Source organism: Nematostella vectensis, chromosome 3 (assembly GCF_932526225.1).
Source record: "Nematostella vectensis chromosome 3, jaNemVect1.1, whole genome shotgun sequence".
Taxonomy (NCBI): Eukaryota; Metazoa; Cnidaria; class Anthozoa; order Actiniaria; family Edwardsiidae; genus Nematostella; species Nematostella vectensis.
This window is the reverse complement of record NC_064036.1, coordinates 2,978,835-2,993,121: the sequence shown is the minus strand read 5'-3', so window position 1 is coordinate 2,993,121 and position 14,287 is coordinate 2,978,835. Positions and strand designations below refer to the sequence as shown.

The 14,287-nt window shown below is 38.3% G+C and overlaps 2 protein-coding genes across 2 annotated transcripts; both read right to left on the bottom strand.

Moving 5' to 3' along the window:
• Window positions 1-2,476: 2,476 nt before the first annotated feature.
• LOC5507739 (forkhead box protein J3) lies at window positions 2,477-9,454 on the bottom strand. Its single transcript, XM_001628319.3, has 5 exons — window positions 9,045-9,454; window positions 8,885-8,959; window positions 8,656-8,742; window positions 4,767-5,079; window positions 2,477-4,012 (listed from the first exon to the last, which is right to left on the bottom strand). The coding sequence occupies exons 1-5, from the start codon at window positions 9,396-9,398 to the stop codon at window positions 3,459-3,461; spliced, it is 1,383 nt and encodes a 460-aa protein (XP_001628369.2). The 5' UTR covers window positions 9,399-9,454; the 3' UTR covers window positions 2,477-3,458.
• Window positions 9,455-10,581: 1,127 nt separating this feature from the next.
• LOC5507740 lies at window positions 10,582-14,122 on the bottom strand. The gene is made up of 2 exons (XM_001628318.3): window positions 13,837-14,122; window positions 10,582-11,932 (listed from the first exon to the last, which is right to left on the bottom strand). The coding sequence occupies exons 1-2, from the start codon at window positions 14,033-14,035 to the stop codon at window positions 11,196-11,198; spliced, it is 936 nt and encodes a 311-aa protein (XP_001628368.1). The 5' UTR covers window positions 14,036-14,122; the 3' UTR covers window positions 10,582-11,195.
• Window positions 14,123-14,287: the final 165 nt, after the last annotated feature.

Genomic DNA, 14,287 nt, shown 5'->3' with positions numbered 1-14,287 from the left:
TTGTGATACAACCCAAGCCAATAGGTCCCGTTCTTCTGAACAATCTCCAGAGGCATTTCTGGGAGGTTCTCAGCGTTAGGCCTTATCCCCAAAATTTTTGCTCGTATATGTTTTATCTTGGTTCGTTATAGGTTTTTTTTCAAATAACTTTTTTCAGGTAATTTAAGACCTTATTTGGGAGCTAGCTTTGTATCAAACGAGTATACTGCATGGCTATTGGTTTCAGCCAGGAAGTAAAACGCCTGCACAAACCAGTCTCTAAGCCTGTATTTGGTTTTGTGGCATTCCATAATTTTCTAAAAAAAACAGTCTCACTCTGAGTTCCAAGATAAGGCCTTGCAAGATTCACGGGCATTGCTTGTACGGGAAAAAGTTTAGCAGTACACGTTCGGAGAGAAACCAGTGACAAACTTTCTCTGAAAATATTCAAAAAGCGCAAACGTTGGACCTGCTAGAGCAGTTTTCTGTATGCCAAGATCCCTAGTAAAGACTTCAAGTCAATTAAGTAAAAAAAAACACCAAGGCGTGGAATTAAATAGCATAACAATATGAAGTTTACTTTTATGTTAAGCTGGTATGCCTATATAATCCATCTGTTATTGGTGATTGCTGGCTTACTTTGAGTGCTACAGTGTTCTTAACATAAGTAGCCTGCGTAACAAGCGTGTCCATGTGTTTCAGCGAGAGTTTGAATAAACAAATTTTTAACACGGTCAAACTCTTCGCTCAGATCTTTCACTAAATTAAATAAAATTGACCTTAGGATGGAAGAATGTAATGTTTGGTTTATTTTTCTAAATATTAGTTCAGTTAAACAATTATTTTCGAAACATTCAGACGTGGGTAGCCTGTGGTTTTTAACTGGAATAAACAACCACGCTCTACCGCCACACCCAGAGCCTTTTGATGTGAAGCGTATACATATATTTTTGGAATCACTATGGAAAGGGCTTTCAGATGATATATGTCTCCCAAAATCTCCGAGGGGGGGTAGGGAGGGGGTCACTTTCTGGCCCATGGACTATGTGGGGTTCGGTTGAAGTGATGGGTTCAGTCGAAGTGATGTATAAAGTTCAGGTATTTTGGGTAAGCATCATTGTGTCACCTTAAGGATAGGATGAGCAACCCCTTATACCTTCATGGACATCATTTCCCCTTAGCCCCCTCCACCAATCACTTTTCAATATAAAAAAATTCCAGGGATCGGAACAACTTCTTTTATGTTTGCACCTAATGTTCAAATATTGTGGCACTGGGAGTGCAAATAGTTTAATCCTCTAAAAAAAGAAAAGCAATAATTTTGAAAATCCCTGATGTATGTATGCATTTGTTTACTTTTCTTTTTTGTTCAGTTGTTGTTGTTGTTGTTGTGAGTGCCCGATAGTAACAGCTTTGATCTTTTAATGTGTTTTGGACCTCAGCACAAAAGCTGATTTTTGTGAGAATGTTCTAAAATTCTCTGCATTCACCCGCATTGGTTCTCTTGTTTTTTTTTTTCCACATATTTACTGTATCTCCACGATTTCACAAGATTTCTGTCCAAGTTGGGTTGAAATGGATGCACCACATCCCAACATTTACTAGAATACCCAAGGAGGCTAAGACTCGCATGAACAGAAATGATTATCTAAAATCACCGTAGCTACAAGAACACCTGAAGAAGCCTTACCTTAAGAATCGAAAAGTGCATTGAAGTCGGGATACGGATCCGTACGAATAACCACTGCGTAATTCTTATGCATCAAGGAATCACAATGCCATGATCCAAAGTTTGAGACAGCTCATCCATCCTTGGAACTGGCGGCGTCCTTACAAATATTTGTTTTTACAAATTTTCCAGTAATTGTGTCCAGAGTTGGAAGGATATATATTGAATTTTAAAAGGTCGATGCCTGAAAGCTTAAAGATTATGGAAGCTTTCAATATCCCGCCAAATCGTTTTGTAATTTGGGTGAGCCCGCAGTACCGCAAATCTGCACGGTGGGTGGGAGGGTACCAGTGTGAGCGAGCGCAGTACTACTACCGAGTGTCGTATAATCATTCGCTCTTGCTCTCTCGCGTCGTTTCTGCTAAACGGCTTTCCTGAGATTCTGTGGTATCAAAAGAAAGTTTTATTTCATTCTCCGAAAAAGGAAATACAGAGCTGTAGCAGAGGGTGGGTACGTGGGGCATGTGCCCCTCCCCCAATAATTCGAAAAATTAAAAGGAAATGACCCGAATAAGAATGTGCACCTCCTACATTTCTGTATTGTGACCCCATCCCCAACATTTCATTGCCTGTTACAGCTCTGGACTTGTAACATTTTTGTTCACCCTATTTTTTATTGATTTCCTTGTCAAATATCCATGTGCATAATCAGGATTACCTTAGGACTCAAATATATTTTTTCTGAAAATGTTTGGTCTCCCCTTACCCCTCTCAATTTGTTTTTAATAAATGCAGGTAATACACTGTAATCACATAGAACAACTCACATTTAAATGAAAGTGTTTAATTCCTGTACAACCTGTCTCTATTTCAATAAATATTGCATTCACACTATTACCTAAGATGACCTCACTTTAATAAAAATATTATGCGTGACTAAATTATAGATATATACACTTAGACATTGACATGCACTGCATCAACAGTTTATAGTCCTCTTTGGTGAGGATTCTATGACATGTCTATGACATGCCTCAATTGATACCTGATCCACACTTTCTGTCTAGCTTATCTGAGAGAATGTTAACAGATTTTGCAGTACACTTCAGGTGCATACCCAGGATTTGCTGAGGGGGGTGCGCAGTCATAGCTATCATATTTCGGAAAAGAATAGGATTTGAAGATTCCTTAAAAAAAAGACCCACTTTTTGGCCGCCAAGAGGGGTACTCATGCACCCTGGGCAACCCCCTGTGTACACGCCCTATGATTGATAGATTTTGGACTTAGATCACACTAGACAAAAGTGAGATAACATAATAAGTAGGAGCACATATCCAGTTATTTCCCCCAAGTAGGGCCATAATCCTATATAGGACAAAACTTTTAAAACAGACTGCCATCTAATTGTGTGCCAGCCACAGTTAGCCTATCCTGCACAGCCAGAGCACTATATCTGCTAACATTTATTCCACCTCCTAAAATATTATATCACAACCTCATGCTATTTACAAAATGCGAAATTCTCGCACTCTTGCACTTTGTGCACCAATGAACAAAAAAGGTAACCTGATTTATATTAAAGTTGATTTGAACTTAGATATGTCTCATAACATTTTAACCCATTGTTCTGAAGTCTGATGGCAGACAGTTATACCAGGTCAACAGGACCGAATGCAGATTACTGCTTTATCTAAGATAGATAGATAGCTGCATACACTTAATAAACCTATGGTGGCACACACTTTTCACCTCCTTTATATATTACATATAAAATTATATACATCAAGACCAAAAGTATTGTTATTTCATTCATAAGATTGACTCCCAGTCAAAATCCTCCTCATCCTCATCATCCGCATTGCCACCAGATGGACGAGCAACTGGGGTAACTTTGATTCCAGGTACAGAGTGTGTAGAACTATTTCCGCTGAAACTCGTAGAGCTGCTGTAGCTTGTGCGGGATCCTTGCAATGATGAATGTGGAGTGCCTGAATACTGCTGAGGAGGAGTCCGCGGACTAGAAAGTAAGGCTGTATTCTGTGATGAACCTGGCATTGCTCCTTGATTACTAGAGGCTAGACCTTGGCTTTGCAAGTAATGACTGAAGGAGAATGCCAGTTCCTGCCACTGTCCAGCATCAAAACCTAAATTTTGAAAGTTAAAATCTTTCATGCTCTCCATAAGGCTATTCCACTGGTTCAAATCGAATTCCTGCCAGTTCCCTTTGTTCATGCTCTCAATCAGGGATTCCATATTTTGCATAATGAATTGCTGTTGCTGGTTTTGTGGAAGGCTTGACGATAGGCTTGATGCACCAGTAGGGGCAGGAGATATCTCACTAGATGTGGTGGTGCCCATTGAACCTGTAAAATTAAACAATAAGATCTTTACCACAACCAGCATTGCTAGTACAGTCTTCCTCAGTTGAACCAGAAGATACAAATTTGGGCAAAGCGCCATTTGGCCTTATATAATGTTATGCTTAAAGCAGCATTGTCGCCAGTTTACTTCCAGCCAATTTCGTAACAATCTCCAAAGATTTTAAACCGAAAACGCAAAAGTATTTTAAAGTATTGAAAGCAATATTTTCGTTTCTTTGAGGATGTGATTGATAATTTAGAGTGGATAGCCTGTTAAATATATCGGATTCTTTTGTCTTTTAACTGTTGAGATTTCCATCAGACCTCTGTGATAAACTGGTGACAATGCGGCTTTAAACAGGTAAACATTACTGGAATCAGTAATACTGCATGCTTACGCAACATTGTGGCATGGAGCTCTGACTAGAGACATGTGCCAGGATTTATCAATTTTAGAATCTATCGAGAGTTGTCAAATATAATAGCCAATACTACCCCCTGATCTAAACGATAGTAAGACGTTATAGGCAAGAATAATTAGCTTTTTCAGCTATCAAGCATATGGCATCATTTTTTTTGGACAACAACAGCAATGTGTACAAAAATGTCTTTTTCATGTTATATAATTATTTTCTATTCAGCAAAAGCTTTGTATGTTAGAAGACAGGTTAATATCTCAAACAGAAATCAATACTTAAAGAGTATAAATCATGTTCACAAAGATAAAAAAAAAACAGAAATATAGAGCAATCCTTACCAAAACCACTTGTGCTTTGCGATGCATCAAATACAGACTTGTAAAGATTCTTGAACGATGCACTAAGATCCTCAAATGCCACTTCTGGGAAGATCTTATGAGGTGGTTCTAAAGACTGTGTGTTGTTCAGATTGAAGTTGTTAGATGAGTGTGGAGATGCCCCTTGTAACCCATTGTGGCTCGGGGACTGGGAGTAATACTGATCCATGTGAAGGGAGTTGAGTGTTGGGGAATGACCACCAGGTGAAGTACAATTTGAGCTCTGACTGGACCCAGGTGACCAAGAATTCTCATCAACACCATAAGGAGACAACTGTAAAAAGAGAAAAATACATGAATCCACAATTTTGCAGAACAAAAAATTGACACTAAACAAAACCAGAATCGGTGTCAACAGCTGTAAAACTCCCTAAGAGACACAAAAATTGGTGTTTTTAAAGAAAAATGATTTAATTAACCCTATTCAAACTGGGGGGGGGGCAATTTAAGCCCCCCTCCAGGAAAATTGCTATAACTTCTGCTGAACTATAGCAGCTATCGGGCTAAAACTTGGTGACATTTCCTAAAATCTATCTGCAGACGTTATGATGCCATTGACATGTCGAGGAGACACTCCATGTTACCATGGCAAACGTTTTTTCCGCAGGTTTCCCAAAAACTAAAAAAGTACTGAATTTTTCATATTTTGGTCCTGTTTCTCAGATTTAAATGCCTCTTTTGACTTTATAATTAAGGTGATGTAGTGGTGTGTGAGTTCTCTAAATCAACGTCCGCAAGAGTTTCTAATAGTACGACAACTCGTTCACGTACTATCCAGCTCGGCACCTTTCGCTGCTTCTATTCTATTTGATACGCGTTCGCATGTATTATCAAAATTAAACATAAACAAAATACATAATTACAATCAATAGCTCAATATAAAAATCTAACGGGAAATAAACTTACGACTCTTGAGCCTTCATTCTTGGCGACACACATTCCTTGGTGACTCTTCGCCATTCTCATTCACACACACTCAACAACAACAACAACACGTGACCCTTTTGGCGGCATTTGGGCCGCCTGTGGTGTATCGACGCTACAGGTGACAAGTTTCACAACAGTGCTACAATGTTTTTAGCTCTGATATTTGGGGGAGGGGTGGGTAAATTTTGCTCTCTCAAACCTGTTATTAAAAATGCCACTAGATTTACTAGATGACACTTTAAAAGCTAATACATTTATCATTACTATGAGCAGTAATACATACATACAATTTTTTTTTTCATAATCATTCCAGATTTTTTTTCTTTTGCAAAAATCATGAGAATCCAAGATGGCGGATCAAAAATTGGCAGACCCAAGATGGCGGAAATTCTTAGCAAAAGAATTATTATAAATGGTTTTATGGCCTTTTTGCATTGTGAAGCCGTTAAAGGTTGATTTTGACATATCTATTTATATTTTGACATATATCATATATAGAGGCCTTTTAGCCCACCCCCCTTCCCCCAGTCACAGATAGCTCAAAAAGTCCAGTCTGAATAGGGTTAAAGCAGATATCTTTTAGGATTTCTAGACACATCGCACCTGTTTTGAAATAAAATTGCACAAATAATGTTTCTGTTAGTGAATCAATTCATTTCTGTTTAACAACCAGCTCGAGACACCCTAGGGGATAGCAGACCTAATAGAAGCCCCAAAGGGATAGTAATTAGGTAAATTTCACACCATGCTATAAATAATGGGATCACGTCTGATCCTGATTGAACATTTGCTACAATCAAGTTTTCTCTTAATTTTGATGCCCTACTGACACCAGTTTCTTTTTGGAGCTTTTATGAATTGTGAAAAAGAAAATCTTATCAAATTACTCATTTCCAGCTTCTGTACGTAGTGAGTTCAATAGTGATTTCTTTCAACCAGGGAAGTCCCTTGTGCCTTCACTATCTTGAAACAAAATGTTGTCAGACAGTCAAATGAGTCAGATTGCATGATTGATCTCATTGGAAGAGACATCCAAATAGCTACCTTAGATACTTCACTTGTTTAGTAATGGCAATTGACACAGTAAGAAAAGTAAGGTTATCTCAGGTGGTTTGTTGGCAGCTAGTATCACTAAAACAACTGCCATGGCTAGGTGCAACTTGCAGTGTCTAGAACATGTACTAATAAGAGTCATAGGGGCCGTGGTAGCTGAAAGAGAATTCCTGCTTGGCTTGCTGTGCTAGATGCCACAAGACTTTAGTGCTCAGGCAACAAAATGGCCAGAACAGACACCTATTTTGTTTTATTTTTTCGAACACAAAAAGATATTTCTCTGTTTAAAGCACAAAGACAACAACAACAAAAAACTAGACATTGTATGATGTCTTAAAACAGCTAAAACAAATAACAAAAGGCCCACTTAAAATTTTGAAGTTAGATAAAGTTTAAGCAAACTTAAAAGTAAACATGCTTCTTGATATTTCCTTGTGGTCTGGGCAACAGAATTATAATTCATGAAAGTATGCATGTAGTTAAAGGGCCATAAATGGGAAAGGCAAGCAAGAACATGCAACTTGATTTTTTTTTTTGCAAGACAAGTTTCAATGGAAAAAGTGTGTGTGACCATAAAAAGGCATTTTGTGTTTGCTGTGGTCAAATACGCATTCGCATGACTTTTAAGTTATATCTTACCCTTTAGCCTTTAGCATAAAAATGAAATAAACTCAAACCAGCCTCACATTTTGATATGAATTATATATATATATATGCACCAATGCCTATTTCCCCCTTGATGCCTAAGATAGAAGAGCCATCACCTCTATGGGGCCTACAAACCTAAGTGTTTAATGTGGTAACAATGTCATCATAAAAGAATTCGTATTGCTTTATCATTAGGTAACTTATCTTAATATCAGATTAAATATTTTGCAACTATTCAAAACATTAAAGACAACATTTCATGAAGGTTGTTTATCACGAAACATTTTTAACACTGCTTTTATACAAAGAACCACAATGAAATTTTCAAATATTCCCATGAAGTGTCGTTTAATGTATGTACAATATATGTCAATATGTGATAACATAAGGTCGGTGGTACAATCAAAGATTCCAGGAGTACTAGAGTTGAGCCCAGCCACAGAGGCGTGGGTTAAACTTGATCATGCGGCCTGATGAAGTGTTGTTTAATGTATGTACAATATATGTCAATATGTGATAACATAAGGTCGGTGGTACAATCAAAGATTCCAGGGGTACTAGAGTGGAGCCCAGCCACAGAGGAGGCGTGGGTTAAACTTGATCATGCGGCCTGATCGGAATAATAAAAAAATATAATTAAAAAATACATATAAAAAATTAACAAATAGTTTAAATCTCAATATTGCACGAATATTTTTAAATTCACAATTTTTATCAACGGCGATACAATCGTTTGTGTGGGCAGCAATATTTAGAGGAACAATCGTAGCGACATAAATGGCACCGTCCAAGCGTAAAAATATAAAGAATCGAATGCACAAAACACTGGATTAAACACTGTATTATGCAATAGATAAAAACTAGTGAAACCATGTGCACGAGCTATTGGACAGGCGAATCGATATGCTTATACGAGAATCTAAATGTAAACAAAGACAACTTATTTACACCGAACAGGCTGAATATTTCCCGCGAATTAGCCTCGCTTCTCCCGCCATTTGGCTAACCGATTTTATTACTATGTTAAATGCGAGAATCTCAATAACTAATGTCTCAATTACTGATGTATGGCAGCAAGTCTGACAGTACTGAGCTAACCACACATCCAAGAAGGTGATGAAAGTGGGTTTGTAGAAAAAAACACAAAGATCTCGCAATAATTTCGTCCGTAAGGCTGTTATAAACTTACTTACTTCAACTAAAATAACTAGATCAAACTTACTCGAGATTCACTGGTTTTCCGTTTCCGATTCTGCCGAGAGCCTGGAGACTCTTCTTGGGGGTTTTGATCGATGGCCCAATAAGATCCCTGAGAGAACGACAAAATACTGTCAACAAATATTTTCTCGTTGGTTGGGCTCTCTTACGAGAGGGGAATCCACCAGGATCCATGTTAACATGATTAGTTACAGTAAAATTAGGTTTATTCTGAGGGTATAGCGGATATATACCTTTCCTGGGTCGTCCTTACTTCTTGGTACTTTGATGAAACATTTATTTAATGACAGATTATGTCGAATAGAGTTCTGAAAACATAAAACGAGTTGCGATGTGTTGTTAGACATGTCGATGATAAGCGTGACCTAAATAAATCTTCCCAGAACTCCATACCTTCCAGCCATTGCCAGCTTCCTTATAGTACGGAAAATGATCGCAAATCCATTGATATATTTCGCTTAAGGTCATTTTCTTTTCTGGGGAACTGTTGATGGCGAAGGTAATAAGATTTGCGTAGGAATAAGGTGGTTTGCTTTCCTTGGTTTGGTGTTGTCTCGCCTCTGTTTCGTCCAGGACAGCGCTGGGGTCGAGCGGCGATCCAGGGGCTTTCCTAAGCGCCGATTTATCCTTAGGATCGACATTATTGTTGTTACTTGATTTAAGGGCATTTGGTCCGCCAAATGCATTTCCCACACTAAGTTTAGGCAGCCAGTCCATGGCTGTGAGGCTGCTGTTTAGGTCCGCCATGATTTCTTCGTAGCGTTCTTGCCAACGAGATGCAGGGGCTGTTCAAACTGCGCAGGTCATTAACTAAACGATGACGTCAACATGTGACGCAAAAATATCCCTCGAACACGCGGCAAAAACATATCAAACTACGAAACTACGAAATTGACCTTTGCAGGATATCAGGAATGCTTTCTCAAACGGAAGTACAAGCAAAATAATACTCCCTTCAAAAATTCCTTTTAGAAAATTTGACCATTTAAAAAATGGTTTCTTTGAGTGTCTAGAATTCATTATTTCGACACAAGCATCTCTATTTTCTGACTTTTTAGTTGCTAGTGTAGTCCATATCCAATTATACACGGAAATCAATATCTATCTATTTCTCGAGGTATTTTTACAAGATTTCTCACTGCAATACTGAAGATAAAAGTATGGCAGCTCACTTAGAAGAAAAAAATGATAGAAATTAAAGTGTCCCCTGCGAAGCCTGGTATATTTTATTCGATGATGTTGTACCCAAGCGGAATTCCGTAAAATTATACATCTACCTGATATTTTTGTAGGGTCTGCTGCTTAGGAACATATTTGTTTATACAGTCGAAAAGGACATAAAGATTAGCATTTTGTTCTATAAGTTATAAGTCAATGCCAGCTGAACAATAGTTAAGAATTGTATTTTTGTTGAAAGGTTGTCGACCGTTTTGCTTTTATGATGACCGAGTAAACGCAAGATGCTTCATCACATTATGGACATATTATAATTATTCAGATACGTCCAATCCTGAGGCCCAATTTGTGGTACTTCTTTCTCCTACACTTGCTCGGTACTGTCGTCAAATCAACCTCGCGAAAAGACTTTGAACGCCCTATGATTTTTAAACACTAACATCCATAATCCGGTTGACATGAGATCTATAATGTAGAACTCAAATACTCGACCAAGCGCGTCAAGGGGTAGTCTCGGCAAGAGAGACGGCTAGGCTCTCTTACCAAGTTTTGGCCAAGTTTGCATAGGACACTCGTTAATCTCATTATAGACAATATAAGAGGACGTGTATTGTAGTCTGGAAACTATCAGGTGTTACCATAAATAGATAGTCTCCTCCCCCCCCCCCCCCCCCCCCCCCCCCCCCACTCTAAGGTTTCCAATCCGCTTGTGCCAAAGTGAATGTTAAGTAAACAAAAACATCATTTAGCCTTCTTTGGATATTTGAGTTTATTAGATAGGTCTTTGTACATAATAAGTAGCGTGTTGGATTTTCGTAGAGCATGAAGAGAGAGCCCCATACCCTGTGCTCAAGTGCCGCCTAGCGTGACATCCTTGGCACCCCGTTGATGCAGGTTTTCCGCAATACATTGTTGATCCATGGCCTAATATTCTCATGTGGTTAAAATTGAACTGCCCTAATGTTAAAGACCCTGTCGCTTTCATGTGTGATGAATTACCTACTACAGGAAAATCGATACAAATTAGATGTACATTTCAATTATTTCTTAATAAAAATGGTTCAAATCAATTGCTTAAAACTTACATAATTTATGAATATTGATTTATATGATATTCTAATATTCACAATAAGAAAACACCAGTCTCACATCAGCTGAATCCAAAGTCTTGAAAATACATTTTTTGTTACAAACATATTGACAAGCATTTAAAGTAAGACTGTCCTCTTCAAGCTACAATTCTGCATGGACTTTCCTAAAAACTTGTATAACTTCTTTTAAATAACTGAATAAACAATGAGAACAATTAGGCCCTAGCCCTCTCTGTGACATATACAATATTCCTAAACTAATAGATTTGGTGCCTCTTTACGTAGTACCATTGAATGTTGTGGGGACCTGTGGTGCCGGTATCTGCAAGGTCTGTGGTTCCTGGACTACAACTTGAGTTGGTGGTGTGCTGTACTGAGCTTCAAACAAAGCTTGTTGGATTTTTAGCTTTGCCAGCTCCTTTGTGCGTTGGTTTTTTATGTTCATCAGTGTCAAGCCTACATGACTTGCAAATACTAGGTCAGGATTTTTAGCGACATCCAGTGTTGATTCACAAACACTTGGAGTTGGATTCTTGTGAAGTTTTGCAATTACTGTCTCTAAGTTTTCGGCAGTTCTTTTGAGCCTCTTTTCTGGTCTACCATGGGATGTTGAGGAGGGGGTGTTGAGTGGTGTGCTAGATATTGGAGTTTGCACTGTACGGACTTCTGGCTCTATTTCACCCTCTGTGTTCTGCCCATTGACATGAACGGTAACCTCAACTTGCTCACCATCTTTTCCTTCCTCCCATATCTCTTCATTGTCATCATTCTGGTCATTGTCGAACTCAGGAGGGGACATCTGGCTGGTGCTATATGACCTAACCATAGGATGATCATTTGTAGAAGCGACACAGTTTTCTTTGAGAAAACTTAGTGAATGGATGTGTTGCCACCTGGAAATGTAAGGCTCTTTGCTGGGTTCATCAGTACCCATCTTGCCACCAGGTCTTTCCTTCCAGATCTCTTTTGTGTAATATGTCCTTAGGTTGGTCATTTTTTTCTTTATTTCTGGTACTGTGGAAAGAAAAAAGTAGCCTGGATATAAATCAATATTCCTCAATCTTTTCACAGTAGCAAGAGGAGGAGGGTCATCAGCCTATGTACATGTACTCAATTGTATACAGACCTTAATAAATAAATCTATCTATCTATACATCAAAACTAATTTTAACAATAAGGAAGTTGTGTTCAACAGCAATCCTTACCCCTTAAGGTAGTACATTACATGTGGTAAGCAAATTTCTAAACCTAGCAGAATCTAAGAAATGGTACAATCACCACTATCTACTTTTATAGAGAGATTGAAAATACCCACTTCAGTTGGTCATTGGGGGGGGACATGTCTACTGTGATTTTCTATTTGTTGTAGTAGAACAAGGGGCTGGCATAAGGTACTTGACCCTTTTGAATTTATCCAAATCTTTCTCTACTTTCTTTCACATTACTTTTCTTTTCTTGTGTGTGTGTTTTTTTGTCAGAATTTGTTGGTCTATGTTTTATCATGGCAGATCTAGTATTTGCCAAAGGGAGGGTGACCCAAAGGGGGCACCAATATATAGAGCATATGACATACTGTATGGTATTTTAGCTCCATAAATTCCTTCTAAAAATTGATCTGAAGGAGAGGGCACCCCCATCCCACCCCCAAGGACCCCCTTGAATCTCCTTCCTTTAGGAAGGAATCTGCCAGTTTTGCAACAAATCTCCCACTCTCCCAGATTCCCCCCAAATATCTTAATCTGAACCTTAGTCCCTCGGTGTTTCTTTTTCTAGAAACACCCATCTCCCAAACTTGCAAAGACTAAGACTTTACAGACAAAATCTTATTTTTTGCATATTCAACACTGTTTATATTCACTTCAAAAAATGTTTATTCCAGCTCATCATTGAATAAACACTCAGGGTTGAGTATTATGAAAAATTCCAAATAATGACTTGATGTATGCAAAAAAATGGGTTTGAATATGAAAAAAATATCATCAGTCATTTAGGGTAATTTTTATGTGAAGTATTTTACAGGGTGGTCGAATGTTGGTGGCTTGTTTTCCGATAATAATCCCTTCCCTTTCTAACCCAAAGTACCCCCCTTTCCCACCACCTATGAGTTGCATGATTTCTTTTTTCAATGGATGGTCTAAAGCCATGAAAAAAGGTTGAGTATATAAAGTTAAGTAAACTACAGTAAACAGAGCTATCAAAGGACATTATATGGTCCTGATAAGATATGAGACATCATTTTTGATTTAGGCATTTCTTTTCTTTTTTGGCAACATTTATATAAGCTTGATACTGGTATTTTAAACCCTTTTTAAAGCATTTTTAAAAGCATTTTTTGCGTTTTCTTGTATCTTTTCTCATTACTTTTTTTTTCTGGTTCCTCCTAAGGCATACCTGTCAACTCTCCAGCATTAGGCGGGAGTCTCAAGATTTTGGACCCCTTCCTCCCGCTCTCCCGCGTTGAGCACCAAATCTCCCACTTTTTAACGATTTATCTAACACCCTTGTGAGATCTATAATTGGATTTGTTTGCGAGAGCTTTCTATACGGCAAACGCCTGCAAGGTTAAACCTACCCCTCCTAAAAAAAAAATGAATATACCCCACCCCTCCCCCAAAAAAATTCTCAAGCCTTGAGATTTTCGGAGGTTGACAGGTATGTGTTTTCTTTTTTATATATTACAAAACAAACGAAAAACTTATATATATAATAAAATCAGGCAAGATTAAAAAAAGAACACTTAACTTACATACACACAAATCGGTCGGCACCTTTGTTTATATCGGCTTGCGCTTGGCGTTTGTAGTGACACACCAAACGAGAAAATATAACTTCCGTCATTACCAAATTCGAAACATACTTTATAGGGGTGAACTGCTAAGTAAACTTCAATTTACAAATTCAAAAGTATGAAGTCTAACCTGTAATTCCAAGTTGTTCACTGATGTGTTTAAACGCCAAGCGTCGCCTGTCGCGCTTCGGGTAATCGACATGTCGCAAGTCGTACAGCTCTTCGTGCTCGCGCCAAAGCGTTATAAGATGTTCAATCTCTTCAGAACTCCAACCCCTGTTCGGTCTTAACCGAAATGAAGGAGAATTAGGGATTGAAACGTCCGACATAGCGCTCTTCGCTATTCAACCTTCGACTTCCATTGACGATCGCGATGGTACTTTGCGACCTCGCAGCTAGACGAATGACGCCGTCGTCAGTCGAGTCACGTGGCTAGCCATCCATCATAAGACCGATTTGCCGATAATTCAAGTCTTGCTCGAATATATCGGTACATCTACTATTATAAATTTTCCTTTAAACTCAAACTCCTTTTCCAAAAAAAAAAAATGTTATACAAAGATATTTTTTGAAATCGAAAA

Coding starts and splice junctions, on each gene's coding strand:
- LOC5507739 (XM_001628319.3), bottom strand. CDS start 9,398: ATGGCGGACCTAAACAGCAGCCTCACAGCCATGGACTGGCTGCCTAAA. Junction 5,080..8,655: donor GGAAAACCAGTGAATCTCGA/GTAAGTTTGATC, acceptor CTCTTTTTACAG/TTGTCTCCTTATGGTGTTGA. Junction 4,013..4,766: donor GCAAAGCACAAGTGGTTTTG/GTAAGGATTGCT, acceptor TTAATTTTACAG/GTTCAATGGGCACCACCACA.
- LOC5507740 (XM_001628318.3), bottom strand. CDS start 14,035: ATGTCGGACGTTTCAATCCCTAATTCTCCTTCATTTCGGTTAAGACCG. Junction 11,933..13,836: donor TGAACAACTTGGAATTACAG/GTTAGACTTCAT, acceptor TTCTTTCCACAG/TACCAGAAATAAAGAAAAAA.